Source organism: Oncorhynchus clarkii, chromosome 13 (genome assembly GCF_045791955.1).
Source record: "Oncorhynchus clarkii lewisi isolate Uvic-CL-2024 chromosome 13, UVic_Ocla_1.0, whole genome shotgun sequence".
Taxonomy (NCBI): Eukaryota; Metazoa; Chordata; class Actinopteri; order Salmoniformes; family Salmonidae; genus Oncorhynchus; species Oncorhynchus clarkii.
In genome coordinates, this window is record NC_092159.1 from 4,372,614 (window position 1) to 4,391,017 (window position 18,404).

The 18,404-nt window shown below is 47.8% G+C and overlaps 2 protein-coding genes across 2 annotated transcripts in view; both read right to left on the reverse strand.

Moving 5' to 3' along the window:
* LOC139423712 (transportin-2) overlaps nt 1–11,708 on the reverse strand; it is a 63,452-nt gene extending 51,744 nt beyond the window's left edge. The window contains exons 1-14 of the mRNA XM_071175324.1: nt 11,582–11,708; nt 9,549–9,648; nt 9,282–9,357; nt 9,019–9,168; nt 8,488–8,594; nt 8,270–8,403; nt 8,005–8,086; nt 6,181–6,303; nt 5,466–5,584; nt 5,225–5,285; nt 4,928–5,099; nt 4,021–4,173; nt 2,784–3,009; nt 1,753–1,924 (exon numbers count right to left, since the gene is read on the reverse strand). Of these exons, the coding sequence (XP_071031425.1) occupies nt 1,753–1,924; nt 2,784–3,009; nt 4,021–4,173; nt 4,928–5,099; nt 5,225–5,285; nt 5,466–5,584; nt 6,181–6,303; nt 8,005–8,086; nt 8,270–8,403; nt 8,488–8,594; nt 9,019–9,168; nt 9,282–9,357; nt 9,549–9,647 (1,674 nt within the window). The 5' untranslated portion in view covers nt 9,648; nt 11,582–11,708. The remainder of the gene's footprint in view (nt 1–1,752; nt 1,925–2,783; nt 3,010–4,020; nt 4,174–4,927; nt 5,100–5,224; nt 5,286–5,465; nt 5,585–6,180; nt 6,304–8,004; nt 8,087–8,269; nt 8,404–8,487; nt 8,595–9,018; nt 9,169–9,281; nt 9,358–9,548; nt 9,649–11,581) is intronic.
* A 1,052-nt stretch (nt 11,709–12,760) lies between these two features.
* Nucleotides 12,761–13,717, reverse strand: LOC139423713 (relaxin-3-like). The gene is made up of 2 exons (XM_071175325.1): nt 13,399–13,717; nt 12,761–13,214 (listed from the first exon to the last, which is right to left on the reverse strand). Exons 1-2 carry the CDS (start codon nt 13,574–13,576, stop codon nt 12,919–12,921), a joined length of 474 nt encoding a protein of 157 aa, XP_071031426.1. The 5' UTR covers nt 13,577–13,717; the 3' UTR covers nt 12,761–12,918.
* Nucleotides 13,718–18,404: the final 4,687 nt, after the last annotated feature.

An 18,404-nucleotide genomic window follows, 5' to 3' on the forward strand; every position in this document is an offset into this window, starting at 1 on the left:
GAGGGGGGGAGGAAAAGAGAGCGAGAGGGGGAGGAAAAGAGAGCGAGGGGGGGAGGAAAAGAGAGCGAGGGGGGGAGGAAAAGAGAGCGAGGGGGGGAGGAAAAGAGAGCGAGGGGGGGAGGAAAAGAGAGAGAGGGAGGAAAAGAGAGAGAGGGAGAAAAAGAGAGAGAGGGGGGAGGAAAAGAGAGAGAGGGGGGGAGGAAAAGAGAGAGAGGGGGGGAGGAGAGAAAAGAGAGAGAGGGGGGGAGGAAAAGAGAGAGGGGGGAGGAAAAGAGAGAGAGGGGGGGGAGGAAAAGAGAGAGGGGGGGGAGGAAAAGAGAGAGGGGGGAGGAAAAGAGAGAGGGGGGGGAGGAAAAGAGAGAGGGGGGAGGAAAAGAGAGAGGGGGGAGGAAAAGAGAGAGGGGGGAGGAAAAGAGAGAGGGGGGAGGAAAAGAGAGAGGGGGGAGGAAAAGAGAGAGGGGGGAGGAAAAGAGAGAGGGGGGAGGAAAAGAGAGAGAGGGGGGAGGAAAAGAGAGAGAGCGAGGGAGGAAAGAGAGAGAGGGGGGGAGGAAAGAGAGAGAGAGGGGGAGGAAAAGAGAGAGAGAGGGGGAGGAAAAGAGAGAGAGGGGGGGGGGGAAAGAGAGAGGGGAGGAAAAGAGAGAGGGGAGGAAAAGAGAGAGGGGAGGAAAAGAGAGAGGGGAGGAAAAGAGAGAGGGGAGGAAAAGAGAGAGGGGAGGAAAAGAGAGAGGGGAGGAAAAGAGAGAGGGGAGGAAAAGAGAGAGGGGAGGAAAAGAGAGAGGGGAGGAAAAGAGAGAGAGGGGGAGGAAAAGAGAGAGGGGAGGAAAAGAGAGAGAGGGGGAGGAAAAGAGAGAGAGAGGGGGAGGAAAAGAGAGAGGGGGGAGGAAAAGAGAGAGAGGGGGGGAGGAAAAGAGAGAGAGAGGGGGAGGAAAAGAGAGAGAGCGAGGGGAAAATAGAGAGAGGGGGGAGGAAAAGAGCGAGGGGGGAGGAAAAGAGAGAGGGGGAGGAAAAGAGAGAGAGGGGGAGGAAAAGAGAGAGAGCGAGGGAGGAAAAGAGAGAGAGGGGGGGAGGAAAAGAGAGAGAGGGGGGGAGGAAAAGAGAGAGAGAGGGGGAGGAAAGAGAGAGAGAGGGGGAGGAAAAGAGAGAGAGGGGGGAGGAAAGAGAGAGAGGGGGGGAGGAAAGAGAGAGAGAGGGGGAGGAAAAGAGAGAGAGAGGGGGAGGAAAAGAGAGAGAGAGGGGGAGGAAAAGAGAGAGAGGGGGGGAGGAAAAGAGAGAGAGAGGGGGAGGAAAAGAGAGAGAGAGGGGGAGGAAAAGAGAGAGAGAGGGGGAGGAAAAGAGAGAGAGAGGGGGGGAGGAAAGAGAGAGAGAGGGGGAGGAAAAGAGAGAGAGAGGGGGAGGAAAAGAGAGAGGGGGGGAAAGAGAGAGAGGAAAAGAGAGAGCGAGGGAGGAAAAGAGAGAGAGGGGGGAGGAAAAGAGAGAGAGAGGGGGGGAGGAAAAGAGAGAGAGAGGGGGAGGAAAAGAGAGAGACGGGGAGGAAGAGAGAGACGGGTAAAACTTGTAAAAAACAATAACAGGAACAGAGTCAAAGAAAAAATATAAACAAATAAGCCGAAAGCTAACTACCGCCCTCCCGAAAGCTAACTACCGCCCTCCCGAAAGCTAACTACCGCCCTCCCGAAAGCTAACTACCGTCCTTCGAATTGGAAACTGAGGGTAACTAGAATCGGTGTTGAACTAGCTTAACTCCCTACTAACCGGTTGGTTGAGGTGGTGTCCTACTGAGTCCGCCAGTGTTCCTATAGCGTCGTACAGTATGAGCAGGTTCTTGTGTTGGTATTTTCCAAAGGCGAAGACCAGAGTATCCAGAATGAAGCTCAGATAGGGAACCAGCTCTGTACAGGCCTCCTCCTCTAGGGTAGCAAACGCACTGAGAGGGGAGGGAGGAGAGAGGGAGGAGGGAGGGAGGAGAGAGGGCAGAGGGCGAGGGGGGGAGCAGGAAACATTCATTCATTGTCGTATCTCATCAAGACCTTGAATTCCAGTTCAACATCTTTATTCTCTCAAAAAACCCATCCCTCTCCCCACACACACACACCCCCACCACTCTCCCCACACACACACACACACACCCCCACCACTCTCCCCACACACACACACCCCCCACTCTCCCCACACACACACACCCACCCACCACTCTCCCCACACACACACACCCCCACCACTCTCCCCACACACACACACACCCACACCCACCACCACTCTCCCCACACACACACACACCCCCACCACTCTCCCCACACACACACACACACACCCCCACCACTCTCACACACCCCCACCACTCTCCCCACACACACACACCCACCACTCTCCCCACACACACACACCCCCACCACTCTCCCCACACACACACACACCCACCACCACACACCCCCACCACCACTCTCCCCACACACACACACACACCCACCACCACTCTCCCCACACACACACACACACACCCACCACCACTCTCCCCACACACACACACACACACCCACCACCACTCTCCCCACACACACACACACACCCACCACCACTCTCCCCACACACACACACACACCCACCACCACTCTCCCCACACACACACACACACACACACACACCACCACTCTCCCCACACACACACACACACACCCACCACCACTCTCCCCACACACACACACCCACCACTCTCCCCACACACACACACACCACTCTCCCCCCCACCTCACACACCCTCCCCACCAGCCCCCCCCTCCCCACACCTGCAGGCGGCCTCCTGAACTCTCTTGTTCCCGTCCAGGATCCTCTTGAGGAGTTCAGTCATGAGGGGTTTGAGGTGGGAGTCGGGGGGCTGGCTGACCACCCAGTGGGCGTAGCGGGACAGGGTCCAGCAGGCGATGGAGCGCACCAGGGCCTTCTTATCACAGAGACACTGGATGAGGTGAGGCATCAACTCTGGTAGGTAGGGAACCATGCCCTGCATACAACCTGAGGAGAGAGGAGGGGGGTGTGACTCACATGCTTTTAGTTCCATTTAGAAAATAAAAAAGGATGGAGATCAGGGGATGGAGGTCAGGGGATAGAGGTCAGGGGATAGAGGTCAGGGGATAGAGGTCAGGGGATAGAGGTCAGGGGATAGAGGTCAGGGGATAGAGGTGATAGAGGTCAGGGGATAGAGGTCAGGGGATAGAGGTCAGGGGATAGAGGTCAGGGGATAGAGGTCAGGGGATAGAGGTCAGGGGATAGAGGGGATAGAGGTCAGGGGATAGAGGTGATAGAGGTCATGGGATAGAGGTGATAGAGGTCAGGGGATAGAGGTCATGGGATAGAGGTGATAGAGGTCAGGGGATAGAGATGATAGAGGTCAGGGGATAGAGGTGATAGAGGTCAGGGGATAGAGGTGATAGCGGTCAGGGGATAGAGGTGATAGCGGTCAGGGGATAGAGGTGATAGCGGTCAGGGGATAGAGGTGATAGCGGTCAGGGGATAGAGGTGATAGCGGTCAGGGGATAGAGGTGATAGCGGTCAGGGGATAGAGGGGATAGAGGTGATAGAGGTCAGGGGATAGAGGTGATAGAGGTCAGGGGATAGAGGTGATAGCGGTCAGGGGATAGAGGTGATAGCGGTCAGGGGATAGAGGTGATAGCGGTCAGGGGATAGAGGTGATAGCGGTCAGGGGATAGAGGGGATAGAGGTCAGGGGATAGAGGGGATAGAGGTCAGGGGATAGAGGTCAGGGGATAGAGGTCAGGGGATGGAGATCAGGGGATGGAGGTGATAGAGGTCAGGTGATAGAGGTCAGGTGATAGAGGTGATAGAGGTCAGGGGATGGAGGTCAGGGGATAGAGGTCAGGGGATAGAGGTCAGGGGATAGAGGTCAGGGGATAGAGGTCAGGGGATAGAGGTCAGGGGATAGAGGTCAGGGGATAGAGGTCAGGGGATAGAGGTCAGGGGATAGAGGTCAGGGGATAGAGGTCAGGGGATAGAGGTCAAGGGTTACCCTCAGCGATAGCCCCCAGCACCAGTATTCCAGACTCCTTGACGACCCAGTCTGGGTGGAACAACAGGCCCTTCAGCAGGGGCAGCAGGTGGGGGAGGAGCTCATCACGAAACACGTTAGCCAACACGTCTAACGCTGCCGCTGAACACTTCCCTGTTAGAGAGACAGAGGTTACAACACTTCCCTGTTAGAGAGAGAAACAGAGGTTACACCACTTCCCTGTTAAAGAGACAGAGGTTACAACACTTCCCTGTTAGAGAGAGAAACAGAGGTTACAACACTTCCCTGTTAGAGAGACAGAGGTTACAACACTTCCCTGTTAGAGAGAGAAACAGAGGTTACACCACTTCCCTGTTAAAGAGACAGAGGTTACAACACTTCCCTGTTAGAGAGAGAAACAGAGGTTACAACACTTCCCTGTTAGAGAGAGAAACAGAGGTTACAACACTTCCCTGTTAGAGAGAGAAACAGAGGTTACAACACTTCCCTGTTAGAGAGAGAAATAGAGGTTACAACACTTCCCTGTTAGAGAGAGAAACAGAGGTTACAACACTTCCCTGTTAGAGAGAGAAACAGAGACAGAGAGAGAGAAACAGAGACAGAGAGAGAAACAGAGACAGAGAGAGAAACAGAGACAGAGAGAGAAACAGAGAGACAGAGAGAGACAGAGAGAGAAAGAGGTTACAACACTTCCTACACCACTAATTAAACAGTGACTGATTTAGACCAGGTGTGTGTGTGTGTGTGTGTGTGCATCTTCATGGGTAATCAGTAACAACTGAGAACAGGAAAAACTGGCCCTAAATCTTCTCTCTTGGCGGGACAAACACTAAAGACTGGCTGCCAATCCCATTTCCCCGGCTCTGATTGGTCAGCTGAGCTGTCACGCAATCCCTCAACCACTCACGCAGGTTCCAGTCGGAGAGCGTGTCATCGTCGTCATCGTCATCGTCGTGGTCCTCCCCCTCCTCCCCCTCTCCTCCCTCGTGTTGCAGGGTGACGGTGCGTGACTTGTGGAAGCGAGGCTTGATGTCCTGCTCACTGTCTGGTACGGTGTCGTCCTCCTCCTCTACATCTCCCTGGGGGAGGGAGGGAGAGGGGGGGGACGTTAAGTCATGGTTCTCTCTAGTTGTGTATTAGGAGTGGGACATCCAGACTGACTCACACAATCACTCACACACAGACTGACTGACTGTAAACTCACTTTTAGGAGGATGATGTCTATCTCAGAGTACTTCATCCCATTCACCAGGATAGGGATGAGTCTGGAGAGAGACAGGAGAGATGGTGATAACCACACTAGTCCTCTTTATCCAGCTACACCCCTAATAAAAACTCACCTAGCCATCACTTCATCTGCGTGTCTGATGTGTGTCCGTCCATGAGTGTGTGTATTTGAGTGTGGGCGTGTCACTGCCCCCGCGTGCGGGCGGGTGTGTACTTACTGGACCAGGTGCCCAGACAGGGCCTCCTTGCAGACGGGCTGCTCAGCCAGGGTGAGCCAGAACTCACAGGCCTCCAGACTGACATTCTCATCTGGGTCCTGGGTTCGCTGGAGCATGTACTGGGGATGAGAGAGATCTCTTATAGAAACAGAAGGCAATATGGAAGAGAGGTATGGGGCCATAAGAATAGAGAGAGAGAGAAATAGCAGAACAGATTGAGTGTAGGACGTTTACAAAAACACATGGAACATGAGTGATGAATGAAATGAGTGTATGAGGAAGGTCAAAAGTGCACAGGGTCATGGGTTGTAGGTTGTACCTGTATGATGCTGTGCAGGTGTGGTATGAGGTCATAGGGTTAGAAGTCAGAGTTTGTAGGTGGTACCTGTATGATGCTGTGCATGTGTGGTATGAGGTCATAGGGTTAGAGGTCAGTGTTCGTCGATGGTACCTGTACGATGCTGTGCATGTGTGGTATGAGGTCATAGGGTTAGAGGTCAGAGTTCGTAGGTGGTACCTGTACGATACTGTGCATGTGTGGTATGAGGTCATAGGGTTAGAGGTCAGAGTTCGTAGGTGGTACCTGTACGATGCTGTGCATGTGTGGTATGAGGTCATAGGGTTAGAGGTCAGAGTTCGTAGGTGGTACCTGTACGATGCTGTGCATGTGTGGTATGAGGTCATAGGGTTAGAGGTCAGAGTTCGTAGGTGGTACCTGTATGATGCTGTGCATGTGTGGTATGAGTCGGTCTATCCGGACCTCCAGCAGCATGACCAGAGCTCTACACACGTTCTTCCTCACCTCACAGTCCTCATCCCCCGCTAGCGCAAACAGACTCTGGAGAGAGAGGGGGGGGGTCGTTATAATAAACATTTAGACTCTGGAGAGAGAGGGGGGGTCGTTATAATAAACATTTAGACTCTGGAGAGAGAGGGGGGGGTTGTTATAATAAACATTTAGACTCTGGAGAGAGAGGGGGGGGGGGGCGTTATAATAAACATTTAGACTCTGGAGAGAGAGGGGGGGGGGGGGCGTTATAATAAACATTTAGACTCTGGAGAGAGGGGGGGGGGGGGCGTTATAATAAACATTTAGACTGGAGAGAGTGGGGGGGGGGTCGTTATAATAAACATTTAGACTGGAGAGAGAGGGGTGGGGGGACGTTATAATAAACATTTAGACTGGAGAGAGAGGGGGGGGGGGTCGTTATAATAAACATTTAGACTGGAGAGAGAGGGGGGGGGTCATTATAATAAACATTTAGACTCTGGAGAGAGAGGGGGGGTCGTTATAATAAACATTTAGACCCTGGAGAGAGAGGGGGGGGGGGGCGTTATAATAAACATTTACTCTGGAGAGAGGGGGGGGTCGTTATAATAAACATTTCGACTCTGGAGAGAGAGGGGGGGGGGTCATTATAATAAACATTTAGACTCTGGAGAGAGGGGGGGGGGTCATTATAATAAACATTTAGACTCTGGAGAGAGAGGGGGGGGTCGTTATAATAAACTAGTGCAAAAAAGTAGTGCACTATATAGGGACTAGGGCTCTGGTCTAAAGTAGTGCACTATATAGGGACTAGGGCTCTGGTCAAAAGTAGTGCACTATATAGGGACTAGGGCTCTGGTCTAAAGTAGTGCACTATATAGGGACTAGGGCTCTGGTCTAAAGTAGTGCACTATATAGGGACTAGGGCTCTGGTCTAAAGTAGTGCACTATATAGGGAATAGGGCTCTGGTCAAAAGTAGTGTACTATATAGGGACTAGGGCTCTGGTCAAAAGTAGTGCACTATATAGGGAATAGGGCTCTGGTCTAAAGTAGTGCACTATATAGGGACTAGGGCTCTGGTCTAAAGTAGTGCACTATATAGGGACTAGGGCTCTGGTCTAAAGTAGTGCACTATATAGGGAATAGGGCTCTGGTCAAAAGTAGTGTACTATATAGGGACTAGGGCTCTGGTCAAAAGTAGTGCACTATATAGGGAATAGGGCTATAGTCTAAAGTAGTGCACTATATAGGGACTAGGGCTCTGGTCTAAAGTAGTGCACTATATAGGGAATAGGGCTCTGGTCTAAAGTAGTGCACTATATAGGGAATAGGGCTCTGGTCTAAAGTAGTGCACTATATAGGGACTAGGGCTCTGGTCTAAAGTAGTGCACTATATAGGGACTAGGGCTCTGATCTAAAGTAGTGCACTATATAGGGACTAGGGCTCTGGTCTAAAGTAGTGCACTATATAGGGACTAGGGCTCTGGTCAAAAGTAGTGTACTATATAGGGAACAGGGCTCTGGTCAAAAGTAGTGCACTATATAGGGACTAGGGCTCTGGTTAAAAGTAGTGCACTATATAGGGACTAGGGCTCTGGTCAAAAGTAGTGCACTATATAGGGACTAGGGCTCTGGTCTAAAGTAGTGCACTATATAGGGACTAGGGTTCTGGTCTAAAGTAGTGCACTATATAGGGACTAGGGCTCTGGTCTAAAGTAGTGCACTATATAGGGACTAGGGTGCCATTTTAGTCACAACCCCTGTCTCACCTCGATGAAGGTGTCGATGTGATCCATCAGAGCCTGGGCTCTACTGCTGATGAACTGATTCACACACGCTATGGCATGAGACCTGGAGGGAGGGTGAGAGAGAGCAGAAACAAAGTTGGTTGAATTCAATAGCTGCCTTAAGAAGAAATCAACTACTTGTCAGGGAGCGAAGAAAGAAAGAAAGAAAGAAAGAAAGGCAGGCAGACAGAAAGAATGAAAGAAAGAGCACAGACCTGATCTGGGTGACAGAGACAGACAGACAGACCTGATCTTTGGGCTGCAGTGTTTAAAGAACTGTAGGAACTTGGGGATCATGATGTTCAGGGGTCTGTTGAGAGCATCACTGTCCAACAGCTCTGAAGAATCCTCACAGATCTTCTGCAGTGCTCCGAATGAACCCTGCACACAAACACACAGAGAAAGTTAAACATAGGCCCTACATGAACAATCAAAAGATTAGATGGGAGCGTGTGTGTGTGTGACCTCGCAGGTATTGTAGTCTTCAGAGTTGAGCAGGTTACAGAGTTGAGGGAGGAGTTCAGGCCATGTCTGCAGCTCTCCTTTAGATGCTATGGTTGTTATCAAGATGCCTGAGAGACAGGAGGCAGAGGGTTACACACACACTAACTAATAGGCACACACACACACACACACACACACTAACTAATAGGCACACACACACACACACACACACACACACAAACTAATAGGCACATACACACTAACTAATAGGCACACACAAACATTATTTATTGTGCATTTCTCTTCTTCCTTGTTATTCTTAGTACTACTATTGATTACTGCATTGATGGGTTTAGAGCTGCAAGAAGGAATTTCACTGTATGTGACATTAAAACCTGAAACTGAAAGTTGAATACACACACACACACACACACTTCAGCTTGCTGATTAACGCATACTCCCCCACAGACTGACACCAGTACCTGCAAAGGCTCAACCACCCACACATCCTGACTCACTTTGCAGCACACACACACACTCTCTTTCTCTTACCGATGGTTGCTCTGATGAGGGGCGAGGGATCTCCGATGTTGTTGAGACATTCCCTCTTGATGAAGTCAGCGACCAGAGGAGGAAAGTTCTGGTAGTGGGCCTTCACATTGTTCTTCAATATGAGACCACTTAGAGAACGCGTCGGCTCATCTACAGAGAAAGGGGGTTGGTTTGAAAGGAAAGCGGGAACGATTAGTAACCACTGACTAATGCTCGCAACCATTTGATATAGATCTTACACACACACACACACACACACTTACCCTCTGATTTGAGGCTTGTAAGGACGAAGATGAGATAGTTGTTGAAGTCTGGGAACTGGTTGAGCTGTTCCAGTTTCTACACACTGTTAAGGAACACCCCTCCACTGACAAAACAATCAACATGGCAAATCACCAACAATCCCGCACACATTCATGACTCATCTTTCACTCACACCCCGTTGAGACACATTATGGAGTATGGAAAACAATCACACAGCCTCTCTCTCTCTCGAACGCAGACACACTGCTGTGTGTTTGAGAGGATACTTCCTGCACAGCTCTCTGTGTGGCTGTGTCTGGAGACTGGGAGTCCTTCAGCAGCTGAAGCACCTGCTGCAAACCCTGTTCATCCGGCTGCCACTCCATCCTACACACACACACACACACACACACACACACACACACACACACACACACACACACACACACACACACACACACACACACACACACACACACACACACACACACACACACACACACACACACACACACACACACACACACACACACACAGGCTTGAATGTTTCTCTACATTTTCCTTACAGCCTCCGCCGGCTACATAGTTTTCTGTTGCTACTAGTGTCGCTGTCACAAGCAGAGTTGTCTCTCTAGCCCAACATCACATCAGAGTTGTCTCTCTAGCCCAACATCACATCAGAGTTGTCTCTCTAGCCCAACATCACATCAGAGTTGTCTCTCTAGCCCAACATCACATCAGAGTTGTCTCTCTAGCCCAACATCACATCAGTTGTCTCTCTAGCCCAACATCACATCAGAGTTGTCTCTCTAGCCCAACATCACATCAGAGTTGTCTCTCTAGCCCAACATCACATCAGAGTTGTCTCTCTAGCCCAACATCACATCAGAGTTGTCTCTCTAGCCCAACATCACATCAGAGTTGTCTCTCTAGCCCAACATCACATCAGAGTTGTCTCTCTAGCCCAACATCACATCAGAGTTGTCTCTCTAGCCCAACATCACATCAGTTGTCTCTCTAGCCCAACATCACATCAGTTGTCTCTCTAGCCCAACATCACATCAGAGTTGTCTCTCTAGCCCAACATCACATCAGAGTTGTCTCTCTAGCCCAACATCACATCAGAGTTGTCTCTCTAGCCCAACATCACATCAGAGTTGTCTCTCTAGCCCAACATCACATCAGAGTTGTCTCTCTAGCCCAACATCACACCAGAGTTGTCCCTCTAGCCCAACATCACACCAGAGTTGTCCCTCTAGCCCAACATCACAAGCAGAGTTGTCGCTCTAGCCCAACATCACAAGCAGAGTTGTCGCTCTAGCCCAACATCACAAGCAGAGTTGTCGCTCTAGCCCAACATCACAAGCAGAGTTGTCGCTCTAGCTCAACATCACAAGCAGAGTTGTCGCTCTAGCCCAACATCACAAGCAGAGTTGTCGCTCTAGCCCAACATCACAAGCAGAGTTGTCTCTCTAGCACAACATCACAAGCAGAGTTGTCTCTCTAGCCCAACATCACAAGCAGAGTTGTCTCTCTAGCCCAACATCACAAGCAGAGTTGTCTCTCTAGCACAACATCACATCAGAGGCAGAGTTGTCTCTCTAGCCCAACATCACATCAGAGGCAGAGTTGTCTCTCTAGCCCAACATCACATCAGAACGCAGAGTTGTCTCTCTAGCACAACATCACATCACAAGCAGAGTTGTCTCTCTAACCCAACATCACAAGCAGAGTTGTCTCTCTAGCACAACATCACATCACAAGCAGAGTAAAGAATAGAACGCGTCAGTCAAGGGTCGGAATGCAAAGAACGCATTCTAATCACCAGCATCAGGACTACCTTCACAACCGACCTGGGACCAAAACAAATAGCACATCAACGGACGTTGACAAAGTAATTTAGATACCTAGCTAACGTTAACTAGTTTGTTAGTAGTAATCAGTCCCCATTATAAACACGATACGTAACTAGCCAACGTTACCTAATCTAGCTTTGCCTTCGCAAGCATTCCGCATTGCATGCTAGCTACGCTAGTTAGCAATTTTGCTAGCTAATAAAGTAGGGAGTCCCTGGCCGGCTTGGGCAAGTAGGCCGATACGGCCTCGCATTTCGCCGCAAGTGACATTAGCTCGTTAGCTAGCTAACTACATAAACATCTAACAAATGAACGAGTGTAGACATTGTTAGCTAGCCAAGTGCAAACGATAAAGACAACACAATGACATATTATATGGCTAACGTTGGTTAATTGGCTAGTTAGTTAGGCATCTAGCTAGCTAATAGCTTCATGTTGAAAGTGCCGCCAAAGAAAGCCTTTACCTGGTCGCACCGATTTGTCAGATCCGTAATTGCTTTGTTAGCAGTAGCTACCGGTACCGTGGCAATGAGCATTTACAGAATGGCAGATGCAATCCAGATGTATTTAGTAGCAAAGGGTTTGGATCTCTCACTTTGTTTTTAGAGCAAATAGATAATCCCAAACCCCCTTGCTGTTGCGATAAGTAGCTCTGGCTCTGTGTGAGAAATAGCTGTCATGTCAGATTCAAAAATCCACCAGCAGGTCCTTGTTCGGCTTCCGTACATGGCTCAACGTTCCATACGCTTGATTAGTTTTGCCCAATCGCCGAGCTGTTCACATCACACGTGATTACACTGCAAAATCAATTAGGTCAATATAGTAGATAATCTTTCATCAAAGTCAAATTTTTATTTACATTTACCAGTGAGTGAATAGACAGTGTAAAAGGCAATTTTATGGCATGGAATAAACGTCTACTTTTTAATGCCATGTGGGCCTAGTGGGATAGAATCGTCTGTTGGGGTCATCATATTTTAAACAGGTGTGCGTGACAGCCAGTCAAAGTCCACCACCAAAGACCAGGAGGAGAAAGTTACAACAGCAGGTGGATACAACAAAAACCGTCCTTTCGTCCAGGGTTCCCAAACTCGGTCCTGGGGCCCTTCCTGGGTACTCATTATTTTTATTTTTTTACCTAAGGACTACACAGCTGATTTAAATAACCAACTCATCAAGCTTTGGTTATTTGAATCGGCTGTGTACTGCTACGGAAAAAAACAAAACGTGCACCCAGGGGGGGCCAGGACCGAGTTTGGGAAATCCTGATCTAGTCTATTGTTGTTGAGAAATAAAGTATTTGTGGTAAAATATTTTCAGATACTGTAATACATCAAGTAAGAGTCATTCAGAAATGTCAATGAAGAGTAACACATTACCACTTTCAAAACACAACTTTATTGGACTGTCATATCAGTAACTAAACACACAAAAACTGCTCATAATACTGACATAGGTTGGAGAATACATGACCCTAAATGATCAACACAATGATCCAGGAGAAGGAGAAGAAGCAGGAGGAATGGAAGGATAGAAAAGTGGAGGGATGGAGGGATGGAGGGAAGGAGGGATGGGGGGCTAGAGGGATGGAGGGATGGAGGGCTAGAGGCAAGGAGGGATGGAGGGCTAGAGGGAAGGAGGGATGGAGGGCTAGAGGGATGGAGGGCTAGAGGGAAGGAGGGAGGGATGCTCAACAGAGGGATGAAAAGGAGAGGTGTTGGTAGTGCTCAACAGAGGGATGAAAAGGAGAGGTGTTGGTAGTGCTCAACAGAGGGATGAAAAGGAGAGGTGTTGGTAGTGCTCAACAGAGGGAGCTGATCTCGCTCTTGCTGCAGCCCCACTTGCAGCAGGCGTTGGAGAGGCCCACCACGACATCCCGCCCCTTCCTGTCCGCACTGCGCAGCGCCTCTAGCACTTCCTCTGAGATGGGCGAGCGGGCCAAACGACTGAACACAGCAGCGGCAGAGCCCCCCTCCCTGACCTCGCCTGCCCAGCCCTGAGCCTCCAATCCTGGACGCTGCTTGCTGGCGAGGCCGGGGATGGCGTTGGAGCTCCATGGGCTGTAGGCCTCAGTCTCCTCGTCAATGGAGATGTCACCTGGAAGGACGAGGAAAATAAAATGATTTGAATGCTTAATAGAAAAGAAATGGCTACACACACGCACACACACACACAGGCACACAGGCACACAGGCACACATAGACAATCAATCCCACACATTCACAACCACAGCCACAGGTACACATACACATCGTCTCTCACAGACACACACCCATCTCACCGGCGTCGCCCACTCCTCTCCTCCAACGCGATCCTCCGCAGGTGAAGATGACGGCCCGTATAAACTCTCTCCCGCACAGCTTCACACCGTAGATAGAGTTAGCGTGGCCCTCTGCAGCCTGCACCATACCCACCAGCGCCACCAACAGGCCAAACGTCAACACTGCAGCCTTCCACATGATCAGGAGCGACAGATGGAGAGAGAGAGGAAAGAGGAGTCCAAGAGAAAGAGCCTTGAAAGTGACAGCCCGGCTGCAGGTGTGGATCAGTGGTCTGGTGAAGGTTGGGTGAGTCTCTGTGTGTCTCTGTCGGTGTCTCCTTCGCTCTCACCCGGTGGTGCTGTGTGGTTCTCTTGGCGGACCCAGAACCCCTTATATAGAGAGAGTCCAGCCCAGCACCGCTGACTGAAGCTTTATGCGTCCTACGGAACCCTCGTTTTCTACCTAGTGTACAACTTCTGAACACAGCCAATTGGATTTCCTATGGGCTCTGGTCTAAAGTAGTGCGCTATATAGGGAATAGGGCTCCACTTGGCGAGACCCATGACAATGACCAAGTCTCCCCCCTCTCTCTCTCTCATCGCCCTGGCCTCAGAGTACAGCCAGATAAGAAATGACTAAGACCTGAGACCTTTAGGAGAACAATGGTCCCAATAAGAGAGGTTGCGATTAAAATGGTGTCCCTGGTTAAAAGGTCATATCAGAGGTGTAGTCTTTAATCTAATCGTCAGCGACCTTTCAGTGTTTCCTGGCTGCTTCCACTGTCACAACTTGGGGAACCTGCTATCTATCATGTCTGGCTAGGGATAGGATCGCTATTGCTTCCGGTTTTAAATGAACAAGGAGTTAGACCTACACACACATGCACTAATACTGACACATAAACAGATACTCAGGAGCACAGGCTCAACTCAACATGTCTATCCTGTGTAGAGTATTAGTTGTGAGTCCTGTGACATGGATGGATAAGGAGACAGTAGCTATGTTTCCATGAACTTTCCTGGTGAATTTTTGTCAACATTTTGTCAACAGTGTTTAAAGTTCGAAAGTGGACAGGACAATTGCCTGCAAAAACCTATGTCGAATAAAAACGATGTGGTTTCCATAATCCTATTAGACAAACTGTGCCTGTATACCCTGCCTATCTATATGTTATGTCTATTAGACAAACTGTGCCTGTATACCCTGCCTATCTATATGTTATGTCTATTAGACAAACTGCGTGACAGCCTGTATACCCTGCCTATCTATATGTTATGTCAATTAGACAAACTGCATGACAGCCTGTATACCCTGCCTATCTATATGTTATGTCTATTAGACAAACTGCGTGACAGCCTGTATACCCTGCCTATCTATATGTTATGTCTATTAGACAAACTGCACGACAGCCTGTATACCCTGCCTATCTATATGTTATGTCTATTAGACAAACTGTGTGACAGCCTGTATACCCTGCCTATCTATATGTTATGTCTATTAGACAAACTGTGCCTGTATACCCTGCCTATCTATATGTTATGTCTATTAGACAAACTGCACGACAGCCTGTATACCCTGCCTATCTATATGTTATGTCTATTAGACAAACTGCACGACAGCCTGTATACCCTGCCTATCTATATGTTATGTCTATTAGACAAACTGTGTGACAGCCTGTATACCCTGCCTATCTATATGTTATGTCTATTAGACAAACTGCATGACAGCCTGTATACCCTGCCTATCTATATGTTATGTCTATTAGACAAACTGCGTGACAGCCTGTATACCCTGCCTATCTATATGTTATGTCTATTAGACAAACTGCATGACAGCCTGTATACCCTGCCTATCTATATGTTATGTCTATTAGACAAACTGCATGACAGCCTGTATACCCTGCCTATCTATATGTTATGTCTATTAGACAAACTGCGTGACAGCCTGTATACCCTGCCTATCTATATGTTATGTCTATTAGACAAACTGCACGACAGCCTGTATACCCTGCCTATCTATATGTTATGTCTATTAGACAAACTGCACGACAGCCTGTATACCCTGCCTATCTATATGTTATGTCTATTAGACAAACTGCATGACAGCCTGTATACCCTGCCTATCTATATGTTATGTCTATTAGACAAACTGCGTGACAGCCTGTATACCCTGCCTATCTATATGTTATGTCTATTAGACAAACTGCACGACAGCCTGTATACCCTGCCTATCTATATGTTATGTCTATTAGACAAACTGCACGACAGCCTGTATACCCTGCCTATCTATATGTTATGTCTATTAGACAAACTGCGTGACAGCCTGTATACCCTGCCTATCTATATGTTATGTCTATTAGACAAACTGCATGACAGCCTGTATACCCTGCCTATCTATATGTTATGTCTATTAGACAAACTGCACGACAGCCTGTATACCCTGCCTATCTATATGTTATGTCTATTAGACAAACTGCACGACAGCCTGTATACCCTGCCTATCTATATGTTATGGCTCAGGGAGCCCGCAAAAGCCAGCAGGGATAGAATGCAAGAATTTGCCATATTCTAATAATTCTCATGTGCCTACTTATCGTCTACTTATCGCCTACTTATCGCCTACTTATCGCCACCATGGTCCGTGGTGTAACTTGCACTCAAGCAGGCCTAGATGATCTGAAACTATTTAATGGTGACATTTATCATTGGAATGTTGAAGCAATCCAGGTATTCTTTAAAGTCAAGAAAATAATCCTTGTTCTGTAAAAAAAAAAAAAAAAAAAAACGTTCTTATTGTTGAATAAATTAATTTTTCAAGCGGTAGGCCGAGGCATTATAATGACATGTGGAGTAGAGCTTTAAACTTAATAACATCACGTGCACCACTTACCTTCCAAATGTATTCGGAAATCATCATTTATTCTGAAAAACACTGTTTCTATCATCGTTTGTCGCGATAAAAAAAAAGTTTAAAATCAAATACACCTCTGTCAAACGGATACAAGTGTGTTTGATCTTTATAAAATGTCTCCTACTGTACATCTGCCATTTTCCATTACACAGGTCACAACGTTTGCTCCTGTCTAGTAAACTTGGGTCAATACAAAACCTGCCATTTTCCATTACACAGGTCACATCGTTTGCTCCTGTCTAGTAAACTTGGGTCAATACAAAACCTGCCATTTGTCACAACAACATTTTCTTTGGCCATATATTCCACGTCACTCAAGAAATGTGTTTGAGTGTGTGGGCTTGTAGGTCTATTAGGGTAAGGTTTAGGGGTTAGGGTTACGGTTAGGGGTTAGGGTTAGGGTTAGGGGTTAGGGTTAGGGTAAGGCTTAGGGGTTAGGGTTACAGTTAGGGGTTACGGTTAGGGGTTAGGGTTACGGTTAGGGGTTAGGGGTTAGGGTTACGGTTAGGGTTACAGTTAGGGGTTAGGGGTTAGGGTTAGGGTTACGGTTAGGGGTTAGGGTTACGGTTAGGGGTTAGGGTTAGGGGTTAGGGGTTAGGGTTACGGTTAGGGGTTAGGGTTAGGGGTTAGGGTTACGGTTAGGGGTTAGGGTTAGGGGTTAGGGGTTAGGGTTAGGGTTACGGTTAGGGGTTAGGGTTAGGGTTTAGGGGAAAATAGATTTTGAATGGTAATCAATTTTAGGTCCCCACAAGGATAGTACATCACATGTTGTGTGTGTGTGTGTGTGTGTGTGTGTAAGGGAGAAAAGATGAAGAGATCTGTCATCAATTATTGTTATCAACAAGCATTATTGACCTAATGCAACCGCAAGGCTCTCCAGAGGGTAGTGATGTCAGCACAACGCATCACCGGGGGCAAACTACCTGCCCTCCAGGACACCTACACCACCCGATGTCACAGGAAGGCCAAAAAGATCATCAAGGACAACAACCACCCGATCCAATGCCTGTTCACCCCGCTATCATCCAGAAGGCGAGGTCAGTACAGGCGCATCAAAGCTGGGACCGAGAGACTGAAAAATAGCTTCTATCTCAAGGCCATCAGACTGTTAAACACCCATCATTAGCACATTAGAGGCTGCTGCCTGTAGGCATAGACTAGAAATCACTGGCCACTTTAAGGAATGGAACATTAGTCACTTTAATAATGTTGACATATCTGGCATTACTCATCTCATATGTATATACTGTATTCTATACTATTCTACGGTATCTCATTCACTTAATAATGTCTACATATCTAGTTTTAATCATCTCATATGTATATACTGTATTCTATACTATTCTACTGTATCTTAGTTCCTCTCTGACATCACTCGTCCATATGTATATAGTCTTAATTCATTCCTACTTACATGTGTGTGTATTTGGGTATATGTTGTGTAATTTGTTAGATATTACTTGTTAGATTTTACTGTACTGTCGGAGCTAGAAGCACAAGAATTTCGTTACAAACGCAATAACATCTGCTAATCACATGTATGTGACCAATAATATTTGATTTGATTTACTGCAGGGGTTCTCCATTTTTTGGGGCCAGGGATCCCTTTTGGAATAGCAAATTCTTCAGGGATCCCTCTTTGGCCGGGGTAGGCTGTCATTGTAAATAAGAATTTGTTCTTATTAACTGACTTGCCTAGTTAAATAAAGGTTAAATAAAATAAAAATAAACAAATAATTAAAACACAACTCGAGTGTGATTAAAATAGCCTACAAGGAGTTGTACTCTGATGTTTGCTTCCTGCAGTAGGCTACATGGCTGGGCCAATCAAGTCTTGGGCCCTAGGAAAAAAACATTTAAAAGGTCTCCTGTTGGCATGGGATAATGTCCTGCTATTCTACACATTTTACCACGAGGCAGAAAAAACGTTTCATTTTTAAAGCATAAATTACAGTGCATTTTATTTATTATTTTAATATATTTTTTAAACATATTTTGAGATCTTTCTGAGATCTTTCCTAACCCTAACCCTGCAGTACCTCCGCAGATCCCTTAATGCATATGATAAATTGCTAAATTGTAAATGTAGAGCAATAATCAATCGATTGGCATAATT

Excerpts from the sequence above, each read along its gene's own strand:
- LOC139423713 (XM_071175325.1), bottom strand. The coding sequence starts at position 13,576 with ATGTGGAAGGCTGCAGTGTTGACGTTTGGCCTGTTGGTGGCGCTGGTG. Across the intron at positions 13,215-13,398 it reads GAGAGGAGTGGGCGACGCCG|GTGACATCTCCATTGACGAG; the intron begins GTGAGATGGGTG and ends TCGTCCTTCCAG.